The 15,461-nt window shown below is 40.2% G+C and overlaps 1 protein-coding gene across 2 annotated transcripts in view; it reads right to left on the bottom strand.

Annotated features, from left to right (window-relative positions):
- Positions 1–3,142: 3,142 nt before the first annotated feature.
- akr1a1a (aldo-keto reductase family 1, member A1a (aldehyde reductase)) overlaps positions 3,143–15,461 on the bottom strand; it is a 41,154-nt gene continuing 28,835 nt past the window's right edge. For both annotated transcript variants that reach the window (XM_078219484.1, XM_078219486.1), the window contains exons 6-9: positions 14,179–14,378; positions 12,491–12,563; positions 4,997–5,083; positions 3,143–3,669 (exon numbers count right to left, since the gene is read on the bottom strand). In XM_078219484.1, the coding sequence (XP_078075610.1) occupies positions 3,604–3,669; positions 4,997–5,083; positions 12,491–12,563; positions 14,179–14,378 (426 nt within the window). In that variant the 3' untranslated portion in view covers positions 3,143–3,603. The remainder of the gene's footprint in view (positions 3,670–4,996; positions 5,084–12,490; positions 12,564–14,178; positions 14,379–15,461) is intronic.

Genomic DNA, 15,461 nt, shown 5'->3' on the forward strand with positions numbered 1-15,461 from the left:
GTTGAACTATTTAAGGCTGGGATAGACAGATATCAATCTTTCAGGAATTGAGATATGGGAGTGGGTAGGAAAATGAAGCTGAGGCCAAGATTATTCATGATCATATTCAATGGCAGAGCAGGCTCAATGGGTTGCGAGAGGTCTTCTCCTATTTCTTACGTTCTTGTGCAATAAGATCTTTGAAAAGTTAAATAGAATTTTGGCTTATGAGGTACATATGCACTTTGATGTGTAATTTGATCATGCATGTGATCAATGTCAAGTAGGCCAGGCAGAATTTATGACAGTATCCATGGAAGTGAATATTTCTTTCATTTGAAAATCATCCGATTTTGTTGATTTGTTTCTGATTGACTGCTGCAATTTGGGATTCCACTTGCTTCTTCCTTTTACTAAAGCTGTAAAGGGCACTCTGTTGTTTTGCTTTTTAATAATTTTCTCTTCAGTGCTGGAACACGTTTGTTCAGGTCAGCAATAGCACATGAAGTTCCATTCTGCACTCAACTAATGGACACTGCTTGATTGAGGTAAAGATAGTTAGTTCCATTGTGTACAGGAATGATGTAGATTAAATCTGTTTTTACAGCCTGAAATTTGGCATCAGTGCTTTTTTCCAGAGGTAGCTATTGTTCTGTTGTGTATCGTCGGCAAATGCAGGATTGGATTTGGTAATGATTTTTATCCTGTTGTACTGTATATCCTAAGTTTTACTGATTTAAAAAAAAATCAATGGAGAGTTTTACAAGAGCCAGAGAGCTATAAGTTGGGCTTCACTCAGGCAGTACTGTAACGGGATTCCTTTGATTTGGTAAGTATAACATTAGCTAACTGCAGGCATGTGCTTCGTGTGCATTTTTGAAGGTTTACATTTACACAGCAGATCCAAAATAAAATTACCGGACTGCAAATTGAGGAAAGTTTGATTACCATTTAGCAACATTTGCTGGTGTCACGAGAAAGGTCAAGTTTCTTGGCAGATTTTGTTGGCACGCAGCAGAGTTACAGCATGCACTCTGTGTACTAAAAAGGAGAATTTGGCACCACATATCGAGAAGCAACTACAGACCAACCCAAAATGAGCTCCAGTTAGGACAAACTGGGAACATTGAAAGATTAAATAATGCAGCCGCTTGACAGCAGTATGCATACGCTCTGTTTACAGGCTGATAGACTGTTTTTATTTGATCTGTGCTGAGTAGGTGCAAAAAAACCTCAAAACAAAAACTGGCATGTAAACAGTTTTCTAACCAAAGATTATTGACATTTCTGCTTTCCACAGAACTACTGAAAGTAAAGTCATGTAACATCAGGAATTAAAGCAATGACAGATGGTTAAATAAAACAATTAATTTGTGGGGTGGGGGAATGTAGATTCTGAGTGACCCAATTTTCAAATGATGATTGACAGATTATTCACAAAATCAGATTATCAAGATTCAGATTTGCGACACTTAAGGCCTCATGTTAGTTCCTCAGTTATCAGTCACGTCCTCAGCTTGTTACTTCAGTCTTTTAAAAAAAACCATTTCTACTGGCCAAATTGCGTGAATTCTCATGTGAACGAATGAGAGCAGGGTGGACACGATGACTGACCATGGCACTGTGGTACAGGATGCCATTCAACTGGGGGAGCACATAAGAACTCAGTGGTTGTAGGGAACAGTATAGTGAGATGTATTGACACTGTTCTCTGTCGCAAGTAGAGTGAGTCCAGATGGCTGTGTTGCCTGCCTGGTGTCAGGGTTCAGGACATCTGCTCCAGCCTGGAGCAGAACTTGCAGTTGGAATGGGAGGATCCCTTTGTTGTGGCCCATGTAGATACCAACAACATAGGTAGAATGAGGAAAGAGGTTTCTGCAGAGAGACTTTGAGGAGCTAGGCACCAAATTATACAACAGAACCTCCAAGGATATACTCCAGATTATTACATGAACTGTGCAAATTGGCATAGGGCATCTCCCCCTTCAGGGGAGACTGGCGGAGCGGTATTGTTACTGGACTAGTAATCCAGAGACCCAGAGTAATGTTCTGAGGACCCGGGTTTGAACTTCACCGTGGCAGATGGTTAAATTTGAATTTGATATAAAAATAATCTGGAATTAAAAGTCTCATGAAACCATTGTCGATTGTTGTAAAAACTTATCTGGTTCACTAATGTCCTTTTGGGAAGGAAATTGGTCATCCTTACCTGGTTTGGCCTACAAGTGACTCCAAGGATGGGCAATAAATGCTGGCCCAGACAGCAATGCCCACATCCCATAAATGAATAAAAATAAATAAAATGAGAGAAGTGAATACATGGCTCAAAGACTGGTGTGAGAGAAGTGGGTTTTGGTTTGTTGGGCACTGGCACCAGTACTGGGGAAAGTGGGGGCTGTTCCATTGGCACGGGCTACATTTGAACTCTGCTGGGATCAGTGTTCTTGCAAACCATATAACTAGGAAAGTCGAGAGTTTAAACTAAACAGTGGGTGGAAGGTTCTAGAGAGGGGACACGTAGGCTTATAAAGCAGAAGGATATGGCGGCATTGAAAGGCAGCTATTTAGGTAATGATGCCCAGAGTATGACAGGAAGGGGCAGAACATTAAAAAATCAGCAAATAGAAACAATAGGGGAATAATGGTAAATGTTTCTTTAATTAAGCGCATGTAGTATTTGGGAGAAAATAAATGAATTAATGGCACAAATTGAGGTTAATGGGTATGATCTTATAGCCATTACAGAGCAATACTCAAATTCTGTGCCACTAAAAGACTCTTAATAGAAACATAGAAAATGGGAGCAGGAGGAGGCCAGTTAGCCCATTGAGCCTGCTCTGCCATTCATTATGATCATGGCTGACCATCCAACTCAATAGCCTGATTCTGCCTCTCTTTCCCCCCCTCACCCCCATTTCCTTTGATCCCTTTGCCCCAAGAGCTATATTTAACTACATCTCGAAAACTTTGCTTTACTTAATTTATGAAATGCTACACACTTTCTAAAGAAACAAATCCTTACTGTTAATGAATTATATTTTAAAAACTTCAGTGGTAGCCATACCTTGAACACAGGCATGCTATATTTAAATTGAAATGACATGAAATGTTTGTGTGAACTAGCATAACATGGAAAAACAAATCACTTTGGTATCACACAATTCCACACAATTTCTTTAATGCTTGATTTGTGCAAGACAGTCAATAAAAATAATGATTTAATATCTCTTTTATATTGCAATACTAGCAGTGTGCATATTAACGTTCTACATTATTATATTCTTATTGGAAGTTTTCTGACTTAATTGAGGTTCCTGTAAACTCCAATGTAAATCTGCAGCCAGAGAGTTGCTGATGATTGAGGTGTTTATTTGTTGAATGTTTGGAAATGATTGAGCTTTTGTTAGGTTTGCCATTTTTTACATGCATCTTGCCTTATCCAACCAGATCTAGTAATGATTATTTAAGCTTTAATATTTTTAATGCTTATGTCCGTGATAAAATAATTTCTCTAATATTTTGTTAATTGTTACACCAATTTTAGAGGAGTTCATTGCAAAGTTGTTTTAAAGAGAAACATTTCCAAAATATGTTGTGGATATTGTAGAACTTGTTGTTTGGCTTTCAGTAAGGCTCGTTAAAAGGAAAGTACGGATGACTTGAATCTCTCCAAACTCTCCTTCCATCTCTCTACAAAAGTAAAGGAAGATCAGTCAGGTTGTAGTATTTTTGGAAAGTCTCACATTTATTCAATGGTGCTGAGTTTTGTATGCATTTGGGTAATTGTGCTGCATTTCCACATCTATGTGAGTGGACCGTCTGCAGTGGGCATTCTCTGCCATATGAACTGGAGCCAAGGATTGGGGAGGGAAACAGTGTACTGGGTGTACCAGAGGCCAGTTATACAGTGGCCAGACAGTCAGCTGCTTATCGTCTCAGACATGGGATGATATCTAACACTGTGATACACATGGAACGTGTGTAGTACCATGGTGCGATGAAGAATACATAGCTCCATGGTACACATGGGATGGTACACTGGTCTATGGTACATGGAAGAATGCATGACATTATGGTACACATGAAAGGATACATAGCAATTTGATACAAGAACACATCAGAACTAGGAGCAAGGGAAGGTCATTCAACCCCTTGATGGTGTACAACGCAATTGGAAATTTGGAAGGATACACAACTCTATGATACACATGGAATGGTAAACAGAACTATGGGTACATAGAGAGAGACTAGAACTAGGGGACACAGTTTGAAATAAGGAGTCTCCCCTGATGAGGATTTTTTTCTCTGAGGGTCATTAGTCTTCCCCCAGAGAGCCATCAAGGCAGGGTCATTAAATATTTTTAAGGCTGGGATAGCTGGATTCTTGGTTGACGAGAGTGAAAGGGTGTAGGGAGTCGACAGGAAAGTAGAAGCCGCAATCAGATAAGCCATGATCTTATCAAATGGCAGAACAGGCTCGAGGGGCCAAAATACCTACTCTTGCTCCTAATTTATATGTTGTATGCTACACACAGAAAGGTAAGTCGCACTATACTATACATGGAAAGGTGCACAGCACCATAGTACAGAACATTACGGCTCTGGGTGTTGCCAGAAACCATCTCGGTTTGGAGGAGAAGTGGTAATCATGAGTCCCAATTTTTTTCCCCAATTTCACTTGCATCATCACCAACTTTAATTCTTAAAAGATCCAAGCAAGGTGAGTTTTAAAAGATTTATAATGGTTTCCTTATTAATCAGGAGGAGCTTATGTTGATGTGTTTCAGGAGGCCTCTGGGGGTTCATAGCACCTGAATCCCATTCCTACCCACTGATGTCTAAGTCATTCTCGTCATCTTTGGGTGGAGCACATCTCAAGGGTGCTAATGAATCCCGGAGATAAAAGCGTCCTGAAATTTGCATGGTCATGGCTACTTGTTTGTTACTTGCTTTGCTCTTTATATGCACATCCCCAGTTAACAACACAGCTATGAAATTTACTTTTTTAAAAACTTACTTCTAACATTGGCACTATCATTCTTCCATTGCAGTCAAAAGATTCAATTTGTTTCATATCTTCCTTTGACAATATGAAATCAAAGACCTGTTTTATAACACACACACATGTTCAGATGTAAACAGTATGTTCAACATTACCTCAGTTAATAATGTATTTGCACTGATATACAAAAAACTTTAAAGGAAACTTTTCACTTATTTCAATTATGTCGTAGGCTCCTCCTTGCCAAAGAAAAACCAATAACTAAAAAGTAAATAACCAATTGATTTGTTTTGATAGCTACACAGTGTCCACTTTGCAAAATAATCTCTGCCAGGCTATACAGATCTATGTGTTTACAGTTTCAGTTTCTCAGTTTCAATCCTGGTGCATGAGAATACCATCAACTCCAAGACGCATGCTATTCTGACTTCAACACATCACTCATTTCATTGTTGGGTCAGAATCCTACCACTCCCTACCTAACAGTATTGTAGGAGCACCATCACCACTATAGCAGTTCAAGAAGACAACCCATCACCAGCGTCTCAAGTGCAACAGGAGATGGGCAAAATACGCTTGCCTTGGTTATGATGGTCACGTCCCAAGAATGAAAATTTGTTAGTGAATTTCAGTCAGGTTTTACCTTTTTCACTCCCAATTCTTGCTGTTATATTTTTTTTATTCCTGTGTCAGATGCCTTGTCTCAATTCTTCAACGTGTATACTATGACTTGTGTTTCATGTGACGTAACTATCAAATTGATGGAAGAATACAAATGGTGTTTATCATCTGACTCATAACTTTGAGGTTAGAACACAACTCTGAGTTCACTGCTTAAATGTGTTGTTTTCTACAATGTTTGCTGGATTAAGACTTGAATTCTGCTTTCCAGCACTCCATGGGGAGTTCCACTGCCCCCTTACTGAGAGGTTCTTGAAGCAAAACTTTGGTGTAATCAATTAAACTATGCAAACTTTTTTTTCACTGCACTGTCCTTTTGCAGAAATATATTTACAGGGCTCTTTGAGAGTGTCCTAATTGTGTTTGGTAAATCTGTAATTCTCCCAGTCAATTTAAAGACTGGATTGTTTGTTCCTTGTGGCTGTTACTGAATATAATGTTTTTGTAAATATATGCTGGTAATTGAATAATTGTTTCACCGCACATTTCCATTTACTGGGTATCATTGCACTGCAATGATCCTAATCAAAGTTATAAATACAATTTGTGACTGAGAATGTGGTGCATTATCCCTCGTTAAAAGGGCAGGAGAGAAGAGGGGCCTGGAGGCAGACAGGGGGGAGTCAATGATCAGACAGGTTGACCTTCCTGGCAGGAGTGAAACCATGATCATGCAGGTGGTCCACCCAGGCTAGGATAGAGTCAAGGATCAGGGTACCTAATGACGTTAAATTGGCCTTTTGGCTAAGATGAAGTGTCAGATCAAGCCCAAGATGGGGTGCAATGTCTCATCTTGTCAGTTTGGATCTTGTTTGTCTCTCGTGGGGACCATGAATTGGATTTAATTTGAATTTTGTTTTTTGGATGGAATTTTTAAAAAAATCTAAATGAGTAGGAGAGAGGAGGACCTGGAGAAGACAGCAACACCTATATTTTTTTAATTCATTTGTGGGATGTGGGTGTCGCTGGCTACGCTAGCATTTTTACCCATCTCTAATTGCCCTTGAGCTGAGTGGCTTGCTATACCATTTCAGAGGGCAGTTGAGAGTCAACCGCATTGCTGTGGATCTGGAATCACATGTAGGCCAAAGCGGATAAGGATGACAGATTTCCTAACCAAAAAATGACATCAGTGAACTAGATGGGTTTTTATGACAATTGACAATGTTTTCATGGTCATTGTTTTAATTCCAGCAGCAGAGATGAGGACCCGGAGAGAGACAGCAGCACCTAAATGAGCGTGAGAGTAAGACCTGGCGACAGAAAAAAAGCACCTAATTTCTGGATTATTACCTGAGCCAGGAACCAATAGGGGAAATACGATTAGAGAATTATATGTACGGCTCAATGTTTAGTGTAGGAGAAATGGTTTTGATGGGCACTGGAGAAAATGGAAGCTATACAGTTGGGATCACCTTCACCTAAGCTGTGATGGGAGTTTATCATAACTAGGGAAGTACAGAGAACTTCAAACTAAATAGTGGGGGCAAGGGATCAAGTGAGGGGAGATGTGATAAATTAGAGAATAGGACAAGGCAAGGGAGCAAAGTAGCAACAAGGAAATTGATAATCTGAGTGGCAAGAAGGGACAGAGCATACAAACTTAAGAGTGAGGCAGAAGATTTTATTTTATTATTGTCTCATATATTGGTGTACAGTGAAAAGTATTGTTTCTTTGTGCTATTCAGACAAAACATTCCATTAATAGAGAAGGCAAGGAGAGGGTGCAGAATATAGTGTTAAAGTCATAGCTAGGATGTAGAGAAAGATCAACTTAATGTGAGGTAGGTCCTCTCAAAAGTCTGATGGCAGCAGGGAATAAGGTGTTCTTGAGTCAGTTGGTACGTGACCTCAGACTTCTGTATCTTTTTTCCGATGGAAGAAGGTGGAAGAGAGAATGTCCGGGGTGCATGGGGTCCTTAATTATGGTGGCTACTTTTCTGAAGCAGTGGGAAGTGTTGACTGAGTCAGTGGATGGGAGGCTGGTTTGCACGATGGACTGGGCTACGCTTATAACCCTTTGTGGTTTCTTGCGGTCTTGGTCAGAGCAGGAGCCATACCAAGCTGTGATACATCTGGAAAGGATGCTTTCTTTGGTGCATCTGTAAAAATTGGTGAGAGACATAGTGGACATGCCGAATAAGGCTAGAGATTGTGAAAATAATAAAAAGACAGGATTAAAGGCACTATCTAAATGCACACAGCAAGTGGAACAATGTAGATTAATTGATGACACAAATGGATGTAAAGAGATGATCTAATTGGCATTATGGAGATATGGCTGCAGAGTGACCAAGGCTGGCAACTGAATGCTCCAGGATATTCAACATTTAGGAACAATAGGCAAACAAGGAAAAGGAGGTGGTGTTGCATTGTTAATAAAGGATGAGATGAGGGCATTAGTGAGAAAGGATCTTGGATCAGAAGATCAAGATGTAGAATCAGTTTAGGTGGAGTGAAGAAACAGCAATACGCAGCAAACACTGTTGGAGTTATTTATAGGTCAGCAAACAGTTGTGGTAATGTAGGGCATGGTATAAATCAGGAATTTAGAGGCGCCTGTAACTAGGGCAATACTGTAATTATGAGGGATTTCAATCTACACACAGACTGGGTAAACCTAGTTAACACTAATGCTGTGGAGGAATGTATGCAAAATCGTTTTCTGGAAAACTATGTTAGAACATAGAACAGTACAGCACAGAACAGGCCCTTCGGCCCACGATGTTGTGCCGAGCTTTATCTGAAACCAAGATCAAGCTATCCCACTCCCTATCATCCTGGTGTGCTCCATGTGCCTATCCAATAACCGCTTAAATGTTTCTAAAGTGTCTGACTCCACTATCACTGCAGGCAGTCCATTCCACACCCCAACCACTCTCTGCGTAAAGAACCTACCTCTGATATCCGTCCTGTATCTCCCACCACGAACCCTATAGTTATGCCCCCTTGTAATAGCTCCATCCACCCGAGGAAATAGTCTTTGAACGTTCACTCTATCTATCCCCTTCATCATTTTATACACCTCTATTAAATCTCCCCTCAGCCTCCTCCGCTCCAGAGAGAACAGCCCTAGCTCCCCCAACCTTTCCTCATATGACCTACCCTCCAAACCAGGCAGCATCCTGGTAAATCTCCTCTGCACTCTTTCCAGCGCTTCCACATCCTTCTTATAGTGAGGTGACCAGAACTGCACACAATATTCCAAATGTTCAGGAACCAACGAGAGTACAGGCTATTTTCAATTTAGTATTGCTCAATGAGAGGGCTAATTAATAATCATGTTGTAAAGCCTTTCGGGAAGAGTGGCCATTATATGAACAAATTTTACATTAAGTCTGAAAGTGATGTAGTTCAATCCAAAAACTCTGGTTTAATCTAAATAAAGGAAACTATGAAAACATGAGGGAAAAATTGGCTGTGGTAGTTTGGGAAATTATTTTTAAAAGTATGACTGTTGATAGCAATGGCGAGTATTTAAATCAGTAATATAATGGTTTACAATGGATATATTTTTCTTTAAGGCATAAGAGCCCAGCAGGAAAGGTGATCCAGCCATGGGGAATAAAGAAATTGAGAAATTAAACAAATTCTTTGCCTCTGTCTTCACAGAGGAAGATACAAAAAATCTCTCCGGAACTCTAGAGAACCAAAGAATTTGTGAGAATTAGGGACTGAAAGCAATTAATATTTGTGAAAAATGTAGTACTAAAGAAATTGATGAGACTGAAAGTTGATAAATCCCCTGGACCTGATGATTTACAACCCAGAATGTTGCAAGAGGTTGCGTAGAGATAGTGGATGCATTGGTGGTCATCTTCCAAAATTCTATAGATTCTGGAACACTGTTCCTGCAGATTGGAAGGTACTAAATGTAACACCACTATTTAAGAAAATGGGGAACTTCTAGACCTGTTAGTTGTAGGGAAAATGCTAGAATATACTCTAAATGATGTGATAACTGGACACTAAGAAAACAATTGTAGGATTGGGCAGAGTCAACATGGATTTATGAAAGGGAAACTATTTGACAAACGTATTGACAGTTTCTTGAGGATGTAACTAGTAGAATAGTTATGGGATGGCCAGTGGATGTGGTGTATTTGGATTTTCAGAAGGCTTTCAATAAGGTCCCATACAGGATATAAGTAAACAACATTAGAACACATGGGATTGGGGTGATATACCATTGAGAATTGATTAATGGATAGAAAGTAGGAATAAATACGTAATTCTCAGGTGGGCAAGATGTCACGAGTGGGGTAATGCAAGTATCAGTGTGGGGGCCACAGCTATTCACAATCTATATCTATGAATGGGACCAAATGTAATATTTCCAAGTTTGCTGATGACACACAACTAGGTGGGAATATGAGTAGTGAGGAGGATGCAATGAAGCTTAAAGAAGATTTAGACATGCTACCTGAGTGGCAAGATCATAGCAGATAGAATGTAATGTGGAAAATGTAGTGTTGTCCATTTTGGTAGGAAAAGTTGAAATTACAATATTTCTTGCATGATGTAACATTGGGAAGGGTTGATGTCCAAAAGCATCTGGTTGGCCATGTTCATAAGTTACTGAAAGTTAACTTGCTGGTGCAAGAAGCAATTAGGGAGACCAGTGTTATGTTGGCCTTTATTGCAAGAGGATTTGAGTATAGGAGAAAAGAAGCCTTGCTGTAATTGTATAGAACCTTGGTGATAGAGTATTATGTACAGTTTTGGTCTCCTTACCTAAAGAAGGATATAAAAAGCAGGGAGGTCATGCTGCAACTGTACAGGGTACTGGTGAGGCCGTACCTAGAGTGCTGTGTACAATTTTGGTCCCCTTATTTAAGAAAGGATAGATTAGCTGTGGAGGGGGTACAGAGAAGGTTCACCAGGTTGATTCCAGAGATGAGGGGGTTAGCTTATGAGGAGAGATTGAGTAGACTGGGCCTGTACTCATTGGAGTTTAAAAGGTTGAGGGGAGATCTTATAGAGACATATAAGATAATGAAGGGGCTAGACAGGGTAGAAGCAGCGAGGTTATTTCCACTTACAATGGAAACAAGAACTAGGGGGCATAGCCTCAAAATATGGGGGAGTCAATTTAGAACAGAGTTGAGGAGGAACTTCTTCTCCCAGAGGGTAGTGAATCTTTGGAATTCTCTGCCCAATGAAGCAGTAGAGGCTACCTCGTTAAATGTGTTTAAGTTATAGATAGATTTTTAACCATTAAGGGAATTAAGGGTTATGGGGAGCAGGCGGGTAAGTGGAACTGAACCCACGATCAGATCAGCCATGAACTTATTGAATGGCGGAGCAGGCTTGAGGGGCTAGATGGCCTACTCCTGCTCCTATTTCTTATGTTCTTATACTTGCGATAGAGGGAATGCAACTAAGGCTGATCGGACTGATTCCTGGGATGGCAGGATTGTCCATGGAGGGAGTGGGGAGATTGTGTATCTATTCTCTAGAGTTTGGAAGAATGAGAGATGATCTCTTTGAAGCATAGAAAATTCTAATCTGGCTCAACAGGGTAGATGCAGTAAGCATGTTTATCCCGGCTGGGAGCGGGTGAATGTCTAGACAGTCTCCGAATAAGAGGTGAGCTATTTAGGACAGAGATCAGGAGAAATTTCTTCACTCAGATTGTGGTGAAACTTTGGAATTTTCTACCCCAAGGGGCTCTGGAGGTTCAGTCATTGAGTATGTTCAAGGCAGTGACCAACAAATTTCTAGATGTTAAAATATATCAAAGGATATGGGGATAGTGCTGGAAAATGACCTTGGACTAGAGGATGAGCCATGATCGAGCTGAATGGAAGAGCAGGCTTGAGGTGTTCCTATGTTATCCTCCTTACAGCTTTTGACATGGTTGAGCAAACCAACTGTCTCCAACATTTCTCTTCTGCTGTTCAGCCTACTGGGACTGCTGTCACATGGTAATTAGAGGATGTACACTAATGGCTTCTTTTCCATCCACACACTGTTAACTCTGGAGTCTTTCAAAGATCTGCCCTTGGTACCTTCCCTTTCTTCATCAACAAGATCCTCCTTGGGAGCATCATCCACAAGATCTATCAACCTTGCCAATGTCTCTGTGCTGTGAGACCATTTTTCTTAGATTTAGTCTGGTATAAGTTGTAATTTCCTCTACCATCCTTGGGCAGTCAAAAGCCAGCATCTTCACCTGTGACAAATTCTGTATCATTGTCACCAGTTCCACCCCTCACCCCAGCTAGTCGGGATGACCTAACTTCAGTTCATCCAATTTCCACTACCCATGCATCCAAGTTCTGCTCACCCATTGCTATTCTCCATGTTGACCTACACTGGCTGCTAGCCTAGACCCCAAAAGCCTCAAAATGTAAATTTTGCATCCTCATCCCATCATGGCCTCACCCCTCTCCATCTCTTTAACTTCCTCCCACCCTACAAATTTCTCCCCAGAACTCCCAATTCCTGTGGTCTCTTGTGCACTCTCATTTCCTTCAGCCCACCATTTGGGTGCTGTGCCTACAGCTGCCTAAACATCAAAGTCTTGGATTTCTTCCTTAAACCATTCCACATCTCCTTAAAATCTGCCTCTTTGACCAAGCGTTTGGTCATCACTCTAGATATCTCCATGTTTATCTTGACATCCATTTTTTGATTATGCTTCTGTGAAGCACCTTGGTCTATATAAATGCAAGTTGTTCTTGTGGCATACACTTTTAACATATTTTTGGAATTGTAATGGTCTTGCATTATTAATTCAGAAGCATGACAAATCTTATTAGTTGCACACTCATGCCTAAAGCTATTTGAAGTTTACAAATATTGTAACATTGACAAAAGCTTTACCTCAATATTTTCCTTAATCCTGGAGGGTGTAGCACTCTTTGGTATGCACACTATTTCTCTTTGCACTTGCCACCTCGGGATATAAGGAATAAGATTAGATTTTCACCGATCATTTCTGTGGTACCAATTTTCAATGATTAATCTGAACATTTCTATTGCCCATCAGTGTATTTGAGAAATATGAAGTTAAACTTAGTTAGTCTCCTTTGGCACTAAGGTTTGAACCAGTTGAGGAAAAACAACTCAGTTGTTCCCTCAACTGCCAAAGCTTATAAGTGAAGTTTAGTGGGTGACGGTCACTAATGCGTTGGCTCTTTGGATGATTGAGTGATATTAAACAACATCCGTAAAGGAAGTGCCATCGATCTGTGAAGAGAATGGGTGCACTTCTTTGGTTAAAATCAAAGGATACCAAATGTGCATAGATGCTTACTTTTAAAATCTTGGGATTTAATTTGAATTTTGGGTCACAGAGTGATAGAGCATACCAATGATATATCCATCATGAAGAATGGTCAGCATGCTAAGGCTTTGGCCTTGTACTTTGGGGTGCTAGACAGCTCATTGGACTCAGCCAGGGCAATAACAGGCTGCCCCTGTTAAAATTTAGGTAAGTACAGTTTGGGTTGGGGGAACCGGGGGAGGACACACTTGCTCAGCAGTATTTCTGAAAAACAGTGAACTAAATCCTAGGGTCCTAACTTGCATGTTTAGAATGCCCAGGGGCAGGCAGCTTTCAAAATGGTGCCAGTCAGATTGTAGAAACATAGAAAATAGGTGCAGGTGTAGGCCATTCGGCCCTTTGAGCCTGCTATGCCATTCATTATGATTACGCCTGATCATCCAACTCAGGGAGGTGTTCCTGCTTTCTTCCCATATTCTTTGATCTAATTCCTTCTTGAAAACATACAATGTTTTGGCCTCAACTGCTTTTTGTGTTAATGAATTCCAAAGGGTCACCATTCTCTGGGTGAAGAAATTTCTCCTCATCTAAATGGTTTACCCCATATCCTTAGACTGTAACTCCTGGCTGTGGACTTCCCGCCATCAGGAACATCCTTTCTGCATCTTCCCTGACTAGTCCTTTTAGAATTTTATTAGTTATTATAAGATCTCATTCTTCTAAACTCCAGTTAAAAGAATCCCATCTGACTCACTCTTCTCAAATGTCAGCCCTGCCATCCTAGGATCAGTCTGTTAAATCTTCATTGTACTCCCTCTATAGCAAGAACATCCTTCCTCAGATAAAGAAACCAAAACTGTACACACTATGTCAGTCATGGTCTCACCAAGGCCCTATATAATTACAGCAAGGCATCCCTATTCCCAAACTCAAATCCTCATGCTATGATGGCCAACATACTGTTTGCCACATTTACCGCCTGTTGCCCCTGCATGCTTACTTTCAGTGACTGTGTACGAGGAACCCAGGTTTCGTTGAACATGCACCTCTTTATTTATAGCCATTCAAATAATAATCTTTGTTTCTCGTCTGCCAAACATTTCTGTCCTTCTCAATACACATTGTGAATTGCTGAACAGTAGAAATATTAGAGTCATAGTGGTTTACAGCATGGAAATATTGTGGTTAGTTAGTAAAAATATAATGTGCTCACGTAAAGGACATATGAAATAGGAAATGTTTTTAAATGAAATGTAACCGTTTACATATCAAATTGGAACTGTACCTTATAATAACTTGAGCTGCGGATTTCCCATATTTTTCTGCAATTTTCAGTATTCTTGGATCTTCCAACAGCTTTGGGTCATCAGGTCTGGCCCAGGGACGGTCAGGTGAGCCAAGCGGGCTGTACGCTGTAACAATAATTTTTTGTTTTGTGCAGTGATCCATAAGCTGCTTTTGGATCAAGTATGGGTGACATTCTATCTGCAATAGAAAACATAAATATTCAATTCATGATGACAAAGACATAACATCTCAATTTCATTTCACAATGCCTTCAGTGACTAGCCACAATTTATTCTGAAGTTGCGAACTCACTTTTCTTGAGCTACATGGATATGGACAGTGTTATGAACATTGAATGTTTATATCCAAGAATAGGATCCAAGAGGTTTCCAAGTCGTGTTCCTGTAGTGTTCCTATGAACCTGTCGTTCTAGGAGGTAGAGCTTGTGGGTTTCAGAAGAAGCTTTGGTGAGCTGCTGCATATGAATAAGGAGTAGGCCATTTGGCCCCTCGAGTCTGCTCCACCATTTAATAAGATGATGGCTGGCCTGATAGTAACCTCAAATCTGGATTCCATCTGCACCTGATATCTTATCACCCCTCACTTATGGTATTGACTCTGATGAGAAATCTGTCTGGTGTTACAAAGTTGGGTAGAGTAAATGTAGATTGTTGTTTGTAAAATACAAGGGAGAAAGCATTGCGTGGTCCCTTTAAAAGGTGGTGCTTTTTCTGTGCTTAGAAATTTTTTTAAAATGCAAGTACATAAGAGCCCAAACTGAAACATTTATATCGAATGGCCAAGCAGTAATTTTTACCAAGAATTTGAATTCAGCAATCAATTTGAATTAGACACTTAGATACCAAGAACCTATCAAATTTAAATCTGATGGTTTTGGCAACGTAGGGCCAATCCTATTGTGGGAAATATTGATATGTCATCTCAGGTATAGAAGAAGGGGGGCAGTGGGACAAAAGGAGAGAGCAAGTGCCATCTGCCACAGCTCACAGCTCTTAGCTCAAAGCACCATCTAGATAGCAAAGGTATCAAAGAAGAGAAAAGTTCAGTTTTTCTTAATGAGTGAAAATTGTATTTATTGGAACAGCATACCATTAGAATCTTGTTTTGTTCGGTCTGTTAATAGTTTAGTTAATTTGTCCACTGTTAGTTAGATAAATAAATTATTTATTAGGCCAACGTTGTCTACCTGATACGCTGCAGGAAAGGATGTCCCGAAGCATGGTACATTGGGGAGACCATGCAGACGCTACGACAACGGAT

The sequence above is a fragment of the Mustelus asterias genome, chromosome 1, assembly GCF_964213995.1.
Source record: "Mustelus asterias chromosome 1, sMusAst1.hap1.1, whole genome shotgun sequence".
NCBI classification, from domain to species: Eukaryota; Metazoa; Chordata; class Chondrichthyes; order Carcharhiniformes; family Triakidae; genus Mustelus; species Mustelus asterias.